The sequence below is a fragment of the Vespula pensylvanica genome, chromosome 4, assembly GCF_014466175.1.
Source record: "Vespula pensylvanica isolate Volc-1 chromosome 4, ASM1446617v1, whole genome shotgun sequence".
Classification (NCBI taxonomy): Eukaryota; Metazoa; Arthropoda; class Insecta; order Hymenoptera; family Vespidae; genus Vespula; species Vespula pensylvanica.
This window is the reverse complement of record NC_057688.1, coordinates 14,544-26,820: the sequence shown is the minus strand read 5'-3', so window position 1 is coordinate 26,820 and position 12,277 is coordinate 14,544. Positions and strand designations below refer to the sequence as shown.

Here is a 12,277-nt window from a genome sequence, read left to right as displayed (position 1 = left end):
CATAGATAAAAAAATGACATTGTATAGTAAAAAAAAAAACGCTAATATAAGGAACTTATTAAAGGAAGTATGTATTTACGTATGTACTGCATGGTTGAAATTTAGACGTTCGTAGATGAAATTCATTTGAGATTCGTTTGAAATTATTTTCATTGCTAGAAAATACCAATGATAGGAAATTTTCATTAATTGTGATTATCAAATATAATATCATAGTTCGTTTCAGTAAAAAATCTTTCATAGTCTCATAATTTCATATCGTTACCTCTTGACATGATTAAAAATACACGTTCTCGTGTTATGTTGTAAAAAAAAAAAAAAAATATCTATTAAAAATTATGTCTAGCAAACATGAGAAGTAGACGTGTAAAATTTGCTACGAAAGTCGGATCATGAAGGCTACGCCGTTGGAGTTTTGCCCCACTATGTTCGTTGAGCCGCAAGTGTGGCATGATTGTAGAGTGAATGTAAGTATCCTTCGCCGACACAAGGAAGCCGGCCGGTCCTCCTCGTGGTCTTCTTCGTCTTTCCAGCATCATCTACAGTACCGCTTAAAAGAGAACACACGTGCGTGAATGGGCACCTGTCTCTGCCTGCTTCTGCCCATCTCTCTCTTCGTGATTATCCGCTTCGCCTTGCCTCCCTACCGATTCCAGTTAACAGGGCCGTTTCTTTTCTCTCTTTTCGTTACTCCTCTTTCAAGTCTGTCCTACCAACGTCTTCGCCAACCTGCCTCGCCTTGCCAACGTTCTATCATCCTCTCTCACTCTTTCTTTTTCTCTTTCTCTTACTCCTCATCTGCTCACCCCTCAGCTCCTTTCTCTTTCCCCACCCTTATCCTTCTCCGTTTTCTTCCTTCTTCTTCCTTCTTCTTCGTTCTCCTCGTTATCGAGTCCGCGGCGCATTCTTTTATTCATCCATCAGGGTGGCTTCGGCAGTTGTAATAGGGTGAAAACTGCTGAAGATCGTATAAATAAAGAAGCGCGCCGAATATTTACTACGACTCCCTTTTACCTACGTATGCACGCGAGTACAACTTTTTTCTTTTCGTTATTTCTTTTCCTTTTTTTCTTTTTGGTCTCTTTTCTCTTTCATTTTTTCTTTCTTTCTTTCTTTCTTTGCTGTCTTCCTTTTTCTTCGCGTACAGCGAACAGCTTCAAGTGTGTATGTTCTGAGAGCGAGTTTTCGCATCCTTGCTTCTTCGTCGCATTTATTATGGCAAAGAATACGCTCACGAGACAGCATACATGTCCTTACGAAGCATTTTCTCATGCCAAAATTCAATTCTTTGTCTCGATGTATGTTAACATTCGATATCACAATAAATTAGCTCGTGTAAACTGCTAATAAATATCATTTCGTTTGATTTGACATGTCTTCGAAATCTTACGATAACTAAGATTACGTCCTAGATCGATATCTTTCAATTTATTCGATTAAATACGATCGTGATTCAATGTTATCAATGAGGTATGTCGATATAAAAATATATTCAATACGTAAGTACAGTAGTAGTAGCATCAAAAAATATTGTTTCGAGATTATGATTCAAATCGATGAATTTTCCCAATTAATGTAAATAATATTTTTATAATTCGTATATTTTGATACGATATAAAAATATAAACTTTTACTATTCATCATTATGAACGCGTTCGCATTTTCGAAGAGAGCTGTGATGCATATCGCCTTAGAAATGTGTACACCAGCAAATAATAATGTCGAAATTTATCAATTTATTTATCTATAATTTTTAATACCATCGATGCGTACTTATCTTTACGTCACAACTACTTAGAAAGTACGAGACTTATAATTTTTTTACGAGACAATAAGTTTACTGAAAATTTACAAGTAGATTCTACAAATAGATACTTATTTACGCCTTATTTACGATCTTGAGCGTAATATTTTACATTTTATATTCGTTAAAACAGGAATTTATACTAAGATTTTTCTAATTCCTGAACTTTTTTATTGCAATGGTTCTACGTATACTTGTAAATAATACGAAATACTCTCTTTATATAAAACGATTATAGGTCATCATACTAATTTGTTACTTCATGGTTAAATATGTTAATTCTACATTTCTTAACTCGAACAATGTTCGATCTCTCTTTTAATCTTTTATAATTGTGTAATGAATAATTTTTATATACATATTGTATATGTAATAGATACGTAAAATATACGAAAGTCTATATCACGATGCGTTTAAGATTTGACTAACTGTACGATACGATCAACTATAAAAGAATTTTATTGATATCAGTGAAATCAATATTCGATCAATTCTTAACTTTGTAGCAGTACAAAATGCTAAGTATATGTAACGTATGAGCGACCTAATTCACAAAATCAATTTCGTGAGCAAAATATCACATCTGATAAATGCAAGTATAAATATGATTGTGAGGACTCTTTCTTCTATACGTAAAGCGAGATGGCTTATAGAATCTTCGTTTTTGTACTCGTTGTCAGCACAACTGGTAATTAAGTGATTCCGATTAAATCTAATCAATAATTATAAAGTTTACTGATATATAAAAGTGTATAATATATCGAGAAATATATAGAACGCGGATTGCGATTGCTAAGTACAATTTTAACAAAATAGAAACTTTATCGTGAATTATAGAGAATTTTTAAATTGATAGAAAAGTATATTTTAATAAATCGTTATATCGCGATCTTTGAACATTTCAATTCAGTGATAAAAGACATTTTATACTTGAACATAAGTCACATTCTTCTATTTAAATTATAGTGTCTGTCAGATTTTATATCTATATCGATTGTAAATTTTAATATATTTTATATAACATATCTTATATATGTATGTGTGTGTGTGTGTGTGTGTGTGTATGTGTATATTAAATACAAACGAAATTGTGATCTCTTAAAGCCAGTGCTGAATCAATCTCCAGTAGAGTAATCGGAGGGAAGGACGCCGAAGACAATGCCTTTCCTTATCAAGTATCTATACGAGTACAGGGTTTTCATATTTGTGGAGGATCAATTATTAATAAACAATGGATTTTGACAGCAGCTCATTGTCTTCGTAATCCTATTGATACATTTGTAGTAGTTGGCAGTAACAGTATTCTATCAGGTAAAATAATATTTTCAAACATTCTACAATAAATATACTAAAAAAATTTATTATGACTAGTATTTAATCAATGTTATTTTCATTTTTAATATGTCTGATAATCTTTCATTTATAGGTGGCATATCGTATGGTGTGAAAGAAATGATTATTCATTCGAAGTATAGTGTTAACCCTATTATAAATGACATTGGTCTGATAAAAATTTTTGGAAAATTTGAATATTCTAATGCAGTCGCTCCTATTCAACTTCCAGATAAAGACATCGATGAGACGAATTGTACTGCAATATTCACTGGCTGGGGAGAAACCAAGGTAACGGTCATCATCACAAATCGAATGCACAAACGTTTCAAATATCATTGATCTCTTCTTATCAGTTACTGAATTGCAACATCTCATTCTAGAGATTATTATTAAAATAAAAGAAACAAATTTAATATTGTGAAATATTTTAGAATACGGGTGGAAGAGATAATTGGTTGCAAATAATAAATCTAAAAATTGTTGAATTGCCAAAATGTCGAATGATATATCAATCGGTTAAAAATACCAATATTTGTACAGATAATAGCCATACACACGGTGTTTGCTATGTAAGTATTTTCAACTTCTATTGTATATCTTTTTTCTTATTGATCTACTCCAAAAAATAAACAATGCATGTGTGTAGAAGAATAATATTCGTAAAAAAGAATATCTAAATATGATCCTTAATGAATTTTTCAATTGCATATAATATTTTTGTCAAAGAGTAAAAATATAATTTATTTTTAGGGTGATTCTGGTAGTCCACTCGTTTTAAACGGTGTACAGATTGGTTTGGCCTCTTGGGTTACACCGTGTGCTAAAGGATATCCTGACGTCCATACAAGAATTTACAGTTATATAGATTGGATCATATCACATATTAGCTAACTTTGTATTAACGAAGTAAAATCCTTCAGAATTGATATCGTTCCTATCCATTTGACAACCAGAATAATAAAATTCTGCGCGAACTGATTAAAAACTGACTATAATCTTTTTATTAGCATTGATCGAAAAAAGATAATTATTATAGATAAGTATAATAATTAGTTGATCGAAAATCGATCATGTTTGGATATTTGTAAATTTTTATCGATAACGTAGCAGTAATCTAAAGTACTATAACAGGTGTTTGCTAATCCGTTTTTATCTTATATCGTGTACTCAAAAATTTATTTATATCTTACTACCAATAATAAATGTTTATTAATAATAGAAACAATGTATTCTTTTTAAACGATTATTACTACCTATTTCTCTTTAGACGTGCTTATAATAAATAGTTTAGTATGTAAATGCGCATAACGAAATAGAATTGATAAAAAGAAATCTCGAGATATGATAATCTTAAGGGTTGCCTTTTGGCTCTACATGATAAAAGCTTTCGATCGGGGTTGCACTGGCTAGAAAAATTCATATAGATACGATCGTGAGTCCATCAAGTGGCGTATGACCTAAATAAAACAGCGCATGCCCTGTCGTTTGCAAGGACAGTTTCGAGGGCGTGTTTTCATCCCCCGACTATTCCAAGACTCGCCTTGAGATCTCTTGCCATTTGTAATATTTTGTCAGTGATGTAGAGAGAGTGAGAGTGAAAGAGAAAGAAAGTGAGAGAGAGAGAGAGAGAGAGAGAGAGAGAGAGAGAGAGAGAGAGAGAGAGAATAAGAGAGATGGAAAAAGTTGTTTAATTAGAATGACAATTTAACCAGCTGTGTCATTCGCTTTGTATTTCACTATTAAGATAAAAAGAAAATCGATAGAGGAATGCTAGTCCCTTCTGTCGTGTCAACTTAACTCGGACCTCGACGGTCGTCCATGATGAAAGGAAAAATGCAACGAACGTAGCAAAAAATCTGATTGGAAAATCCTCATCTTGATTTCAAAACCATACCGATGAATTGAAAAGAAGAAAAAAACACTAACGAAGTTATCGAGTTTCATAAAATGAAAAATAATATAAGTAAGTGTTTGTTAAATTAAAAAAAGAAGAAAAAAATAAATAATAGAAAATCAGTGTTTTCTGAGTGGATTAATGACTAGAAAAATCGCTACATCGGGAGTTTATTTACTGTTTCTTCTCGTATTGTTGAAACTACCGATAATGTTGATGATGATGATGATGGCAATGATGACGACGACCAAAGTTTACCAAGTTTTCTTTTTCTATAAAACCTAAATAATATTACAAGATCTAGATTATATCTTATTCCAAAGAGAAATCAAAGTATTGAATTTTATATCGCACAAACAAGTGAAGTGTTTCCAAATCTTGTGTTATCATTATCTTAATATTACAAAAAATAAAAAAAGTTCTTCGATTGTATCCAAAAAAAAATATGTTGATCAGTTTTTTCTAAATGAAATCAACGACACGATTAGATATGGATTAGAAATGAACATCATGCGAGCAATAATGTAATGTTTACTTTGTAAACAAAATCCATTATAAATTGCATAAACTAACACTGAAAATTGAGAATATCAACGAAGTCTATATGAGCTGCTGTCCCTTCATGTAAGTATTAAACAAGTATTAAAATTATCGTAGGTTATGTGTTATTTTATATAATGCGATATATCTATAATGTATAGTTATCATATATATGTGATCGTTTTAAATCAGGAAAGCTTCTGAATATACCAATAGGATTATATTGATAATTCTTGTCATGTTCATATATTCTTATTAACGATTGTGGATAGCATACCGATATTAATTTTGCAATTACACCTATGAAAAATGGTATTGTCTATTACGTACTGAATACGAATGGCTGCTTCATTTGCACATTTGTATTTCAAATAATTTCTTTTTTTTTTCAATTCTGATAATTCTTACATATTAAAATAAATTTAACACTCTATTAATAATTCAAACATATATTTATAAAAAGCGTATAAATCTTTTTGTAAAATTTTACCATCAGCCACAAGCCATATATATTTTTAATAATTTATTTATAACGTGTCATCAAAAAGAAATTAAAATTAATTAATAAAAAATTTGTAAGGAATAACATTTTTACAATGATTATATGCACTTGAAAGTCTACGTAGAATTCGTTACGTTTCAATTTCGCGCGTAACAAATTTCTATTCTTTCCCGCCATACTGATTTCTTTCGTTCTATGCCAAACTTCTCGTCAATGAATCGCTAAACAAAAATAGGTTCACGAGCTTGATATCATTTAAATAAGTACTACATATAATATAAAAAGAAAAATATATATGTACACACATATATATGCTGTTTATTAAAAAATAACAAAAAATAAAAGAAAAAATCGATATGTGAAAAAGAAATATAAAATATTGAATTTAATCAAAAATTGTGGAAAAAAAATAGAAATATGTAAGTAGATATAAATACAAGGGATATATAACGAGAACTTAGAAAAATGTGAGAAAGAAAAAGAAAGTGAAAAAGAGGAATGAGAAAGAGAGAGAGAGAGAGAGAGAGAGAGAGAGAGAGAGAAGATAAAAACTCCCACGAGATGATTACGACAGAGAACGAGTTCGAGTAAAAAGTACAAAAACATTGAAAATGATAGCGAGGATTTGAAATAATAAGAATTTGAAGATCAAAGTGACGATAAATCGATAAACAACGATATTCGAGAGAAGATCTCAGAGACATAGGTTGTAAGAGCCTGTGGAATGTTATATAGTTGGCTTGGTCCATCCGATCCAGAATAAAGAATCTTAAAGGAAAGTAAGCAGAGAGACAACAATGGATGCACCGCAGCGAATCTTCGGATCGGCGCTCTTTGTGTTACTCGTACGGCTTCCTTACTAGTGCAAATGCGTTGAAAGAGTCCGAACGTGTACTCGCGTAGAATTATTCATCTGTCACACAAAGAGAGAGTGAGAAAGATAGAGAGAGAAAGAAAGAGAGAGAGAGAGAGAGAAAGAGAGAGAGAAAGAAAAAAAGAATAATCTACGTTCGATGAGCACATAAAACGTTCCGTTTGTCGTTTCAAAGATACGCTGTACGTCGCGTGAAGTTTAGGTTTTGAATCCTTAAGTCTATGGAAGAAAGAAACGTCTCGTTCGAAAGAAAACGATCACGGTTATTTCGTGGAAATTATTGAAATAACTTTTCTTTCAAGTTTCTTATTTTTTTTTTTTTTTTCTAAATTGCATGTGTCGGGCGTCGCGTCTTTTAATTTGCTTATATTCATTCGCCGATCGATCGATCTTTTTTTGATTGAAACGTAAAACAATTGTTATCGATAAGAAGTTTGTGAGTCGGTAAAGATGAGTATATATGATGATCAGTGACGGTAAATGACGGATAAAATGACGAGTACTTTAGCTATGTTCTAGTGTTTATTGAATTCATTTTTGCCCAATCTAATATTTTTGATAATAGCAACGTTTCACGTACTTTCAAAAACGCGTGCCATATATAAACTCTTACATGGATATATAACATTCCTTTGAAAGATACACAACAGTCCAAACTCCATTATGGATGCACTACGTTTAGCTGTGCAGTGAGTTTACAAATATTATGTGTATTTGTTTTCATTGCACTCTTTATATTTTTGATATTTTAAGCCAAACGTTCACGTATATGATACTTCATCAATGTAGCGAATATCTAAACGAAACAGCACACTAATGTTTGGCTCATATTCGAAGTAGACAAATTATGCTGCTTCAAAGTTTAAGTTAGATTAATTTGTACTTTTTTATATTGGATTTATAGATATTCCAAAATTAAAGAAATATATCCAAAAAAAATATAAAAGTATCAGAAATTGTATGCAATACATAAGATTAATATATATATAGATAATTTAATGCAAATAATTTGCATGTATATTTTATCATATATTTTGAAATAAACCAGAAAAATGTACTTTTACCTAACATTTCTTAATTTTATCCTATTAAAATGATACTTATAAAATAGATATGCTTTTTACATATTTATCAAAAACTTAAATATTTATAATAAGTAACAAAGCTTTCTATATTTAACTCATATTATTATAAAAACTGAATTTATGTAAAGTATTAAGTCATTTTTTAGAAATTATTTTATTATTCTTTGTAATTTGTAGGACAAGGCTAGGGGAGAGGATGGTCAGCATGAGCTCTATGCTTGTGGAAACAGTCAGTATAAATTATGAAGATTTTAATGAAAGTTTCTTAACATGTGGGACATGTTTATGTGTTTATGATGGCGGGGAACATACTCCAAAACTATTACCATGTTCTCATACGGTATGTGTTTAAATATATATATATATATATATATCCAACTGATAACTTTAATCAATCTATTTTGAATACTTTACATATTTTTCTAGGTATGTTTACATTGTTTAACAAGAATTGCTGCATCACAAACAAGAGAAACTGGAGCATTTCGATGTCCGATATGTAGAGAATTAATAACTATCCCTCGTGGAGGAGTTCCTGCATTACCTCCCAGTTTTCTTGTCAATCAACTTCTCGATCTTATGTCCAGACAGAGACGGGAGGTATCATATTATATCTGTTACATATTCATTCTCATAGATTGACAAATTTTAAATACTTTTATTGCAATGTCAATTAGAACATTATATAAATTTTGTCATAAGTATATACTTGTTTGTTGAAGGTTATTCCAAAGTGTTCAGTACATATAAATCAAGAATTGCTATTTTGTGAAACTTGTGATACAGTTTTTTGTACAATATGTACAAGTGGTACACATGCAGGTACATCACCAGGCTGTACAGAACATACAATTATCCCTTTTAGCATTGCAATAAAACGAATGTCTGAAATACTACTTTATAAAGCAAATGAATGTATATCTAAGGTAGGGAATCATATATTTCTTTGTTGCTCTTAAATTATTTAGTGTAATTTTCATATGATAAAGTAGAAAGTGGTTAATATACAGGTATATTTAAGTTGACACAGGCTCAAGATTCTGTGAGCACAGAACTTCAACGTTTAGACGCTGCTATGGAAAGATGTTTACATGCTGTTGATGCTGAATTTGCGGATATTATTTCTAAAGTAGAAAAACGTCGTGTGGAATTACAAGCTGCCGTTAGTGCTGCTGTTAGAGATAAAAAACGAGTACTTGAAGAACAACATGCTGCGATAGAAGCAGAAAAAAATAAAGTTGAAAGAGAATGTGAAGGATTGCAATATCAAGTATATACATACATCACTTTCTTTTATATTGAACGTATTTCTGAAAAGTACTTGCTGTTTTATCATTTTTTAATTGCAAATTTTTTTGTAGATCGAAGTTCAAAATATAACACAACGAATTGGAACCTTATCCGATCAACTTGATGCAGCTACAGCGCTTAGTGAGCCAAGGGAAAATGCTTTTATCACGTTTGAATTTAACCATAATAATGCATCTACTGAACTAGAAAAGGCACTTAATAATTTAGGAAGGATACGCTCCAGTACAACATTACCTGGTAGTTTTTTATTGATTATTATATAACATAATATTTTATAGAGACCATTAGACACAATTATTATACAAAATAAGTTCCAATTTTTAATATTTAACAGGTTTATGTAGAGCTAGACTTAAAGATCCAGCAATAGTTAAACTGCAAGGGGTTGTTGTAGTTGAAACAGTTGATTACCATGGTCATCCGCGTAATGTTGGAGGAGATCCTATTGGAGCAGAATTAATGCTAGCAGATAATATTCAATTAGAAAATCAAAGTCAATCAATTGAAACTGAAGTTAAAGATTTGGATAATGGTACTTACGAAGTACTATTTAGGCCACCATATGCTAGTCGTTATATTTTAAAATTATCTGTATTCGAAAGACCTATTAAAGATTATCCGTTGTTCTTCGATGCCACGGAACATAATGAGCCAATTAGAGTTTATGGAAAAAGAGGAAATGGTGAAGATGAATTTCATCAACCAGTTGGAGTTGCAATTGATGATAATAGATATGTTTATATTTTAGATACTGGCAATTCACGAATCAAGGTGCGTGTATATTAAATCTATTTAATCTATCTATCACTGATTCCATTTTTATTGTTTTGATTTAAAAAGAATATAATTATTATTAAAAAGTTTGCTTGTTCTTTATTGTAACAGGTACTGAATAGTGATTTAGAATTTCAAAGACACATAAACAATGAAGGCTTGGAAGGACGTAGTTGTACAGGAATCGCCATATCTCAACAAGGTCTTGTTGTTGTTAATTGGAGAACACGAAGAATCACAGAAATGAGTACACTAGGTGATACAATTCGATCTTTCTCTCATAATACTTTTCAAGTTAGTACATTTATTCATATTTTACAATCTCATAATAAATATATATCATCAATTTTATTTTAACTTATATTATCTTTTATAGGAACCAATTGATATAGCAGTAGACAGAAGTTATGGACATATACTTGTCGCTGACAATGGACAAAGTTGTGTTTTTGTATTTGATTCTGATGGTAAAATACTGTTTCAGGTTAGTCAATAATTTTATAAGGCAAATCTTCAAATATATTAAACATATTTTATAAAAAAGAAATTACTAATAAACAGGTTGGTAAAAGAGGCACCTTTAGATTAATTAGTTCTGTTACTGTTGGTCCTGCTGGAGAAATTTTAGTTGCTGATAGTCGAATTCAAGTATTTTCTGCCAAGGGTGATTTCTCTGAAGAAATATATGTTGAAGGAAAAAGTAGTTATATTTTATTACATCATATTTATATTTATATACTGATCTAAATATTTTATATACTGTATATTACAATAACATATGTATTTTTACTTTGCCCAATAGATAAAGGCATATATGGTGGTATAACAGTTGATGCAGAAGGCAGAATACTTGCTACTCGTACAGATAAAGGTCGGAGCATCATTCAAGTGTTAAAGCTGGGAGGAGGTAATATTTTAACTGAAATTGATTCTCATAGTTCAAAATTACGACGTCCATCAGGCATTGCGGTCTTAGCAGACAATCATTTAGTCGTGGTTGATTTGGGTAACGATTGCATAAAAAAATATAGATACTGGTAAAACTTGTTCTTAATTGACAAATTTCACTTCGCGACTGAATAAAATGTAATTATAAATATGCCAAATATTTTATAGTTTTATTAGTTTCTAGTTTAATAGCTTTTAAAATTCTAATGTTAATCATATAACAGTTTTGATACGGATTTTATAATTTAGTCTGCTTTGTAAATAATTGTATAAGGCGAGTCTAATAGTTGAATCTAAATACGTTTAATTTGTCACTTAATTCAGATTTTACTGACTCGCTTTTATAAATTTTCTACTAATATTATATAAAATGTGACATATTAATTCTGAGTGCTCTGTACTTATACTATACAAGCAATGAAGCTTATTTATACTTTTAAAATCCTATATTTCTTTTTTTATATATATCTCATTTATAGAAATAATAATGATATATACATTCAGGCATAATAATTATATATTTTTTATAGTATAGTTGAACAAAGCACAGGACATGTAAACAGAATGATTTATATTTAGAAAATTCACGACTTGGTAATTAGTATTACAATGACTATTGCTACACATACCAATTTAATGTGCTTCAACTATGTTGAGATAGTAATATGATACTGCCCTACTACATTACTTTAAACTCAGAGCAAAGCATACTCAAGAATCTCATATGTTTTTTAATTAATCGATATTTGCATATAGATCGTTATGTATTATATATTATTTTTAGCTGTCATTTCTTTTTTCTTCTTTGTCTTTTTCTTTTCTTTTTTTAAGTATTTCGCTTGATTTTTAAATTACCATAAAAAGTATAAATAACTTTTTAAATAGAATTTCTTACTTTTTTTATGTGTCATACAGAAATATCAGTAAGTCATAATAACAGCACTTCTGTACATATTAATACATCTATGTATGTAACCTACACACCAAAGCTTGAATTCTTCTGTTAATAGAAAGTAATCAAGGCCTTGAGAAACAAACAAACTTATTTCTTAGTAACATTTTTATTAGAAAAAATAGTTTCTTTTCGCAAAACCTGTACACAAAAAAAATTATATTTGCATTTTCATTATTCATTTATTGATATTAAATCTGTGATGTGAATTATATTGTTGATTATATGCATAGATTAACTTAATATTTTTTTAATGAA

The 12,277-nt window shown here is 30.1% G+C and overlaps 2 protein-coding genes across 4 annotated transcripts; both read left to right on the top strand.

Moving 5' to 3' along the window:
* The first annotated feature begins 2,292 nt into the window (after positions 1 to 2,292).
* LOC122628363 (chymotrypsin-2-like) lies at positions 2,293 to 4,531 on the top strand. Of its 2 annotated transcripts, none has more exons than XM_043810604.1 (5): positions 2,293 to 2,492; positions 2,909 to 3,115; positions 3,369 to 3,427; positions 3,571 to 3,708; positions 3,890 to 4,531. In XM_043810604.1, exons 1-5 carry the CDS (start codon positions 2,447 to 2,449, stop codon positions 4,028 to 4,030), a joined length of 591 nt encoding a protein of 196 aa, XP_043666539.1. In that variant the 5' UTR covers positions 2,293 to 2,446; the 3' UTR covers positions 4,031 to 4,531. The 2 variants fall into 2 exon arrangements, with proteins under 2 accessions (XP_043666539.1, XP_043666538.1); XM_043810603.1 differs by having other exon boundaries at positions 2,295 to 2,492; positions 3,231 to 3,427; positions 3,890 to 4,529.
* A 744-nt stretch (positions 4,532 to 5,275) lies between these two features.
* On the top strand, positions 5,276 to 12,277 carry LOC122628361 (tripartite motif-containing protein 2-like). Of its 2 annotated transcripts, none has more exons than XM_043810600.1 (11): positions 5,276 to 5,657; positions 8,212 to 8,374; positions 8,461 to 8,634; positions 8,757 to 8,960; positions 9,056 to 9,304; positions 9,396 to 9,582; positions 9,680 to 10,116; positions 10,231 to 10,413; positions 10,496 to 10,603; positions 10,681 to 10,819; positions 10,922 to 12,277. In XM_043810600.1, exons 1-11 carry the CDS (start codon positions 5,638 to 5,640, stop codon positions 11,158 to 11,160), a joined length of 2,103 nt encoding a protein of 700 aa, XP_043666535.1. In that variant the 5' UTR covers positions 5,276 to 5,637; the 3' UTR covers positions 11,161 to 12,277. The 2 variants fall into 2 exon arrangements, with proteins under 2 accessions (XP_043666535.1, XP_043666534.1); XM_043810599.1 differs by lacking the exon at positions 5,276 to 5,657 and adding an exon at positions 6,589 to 7,638.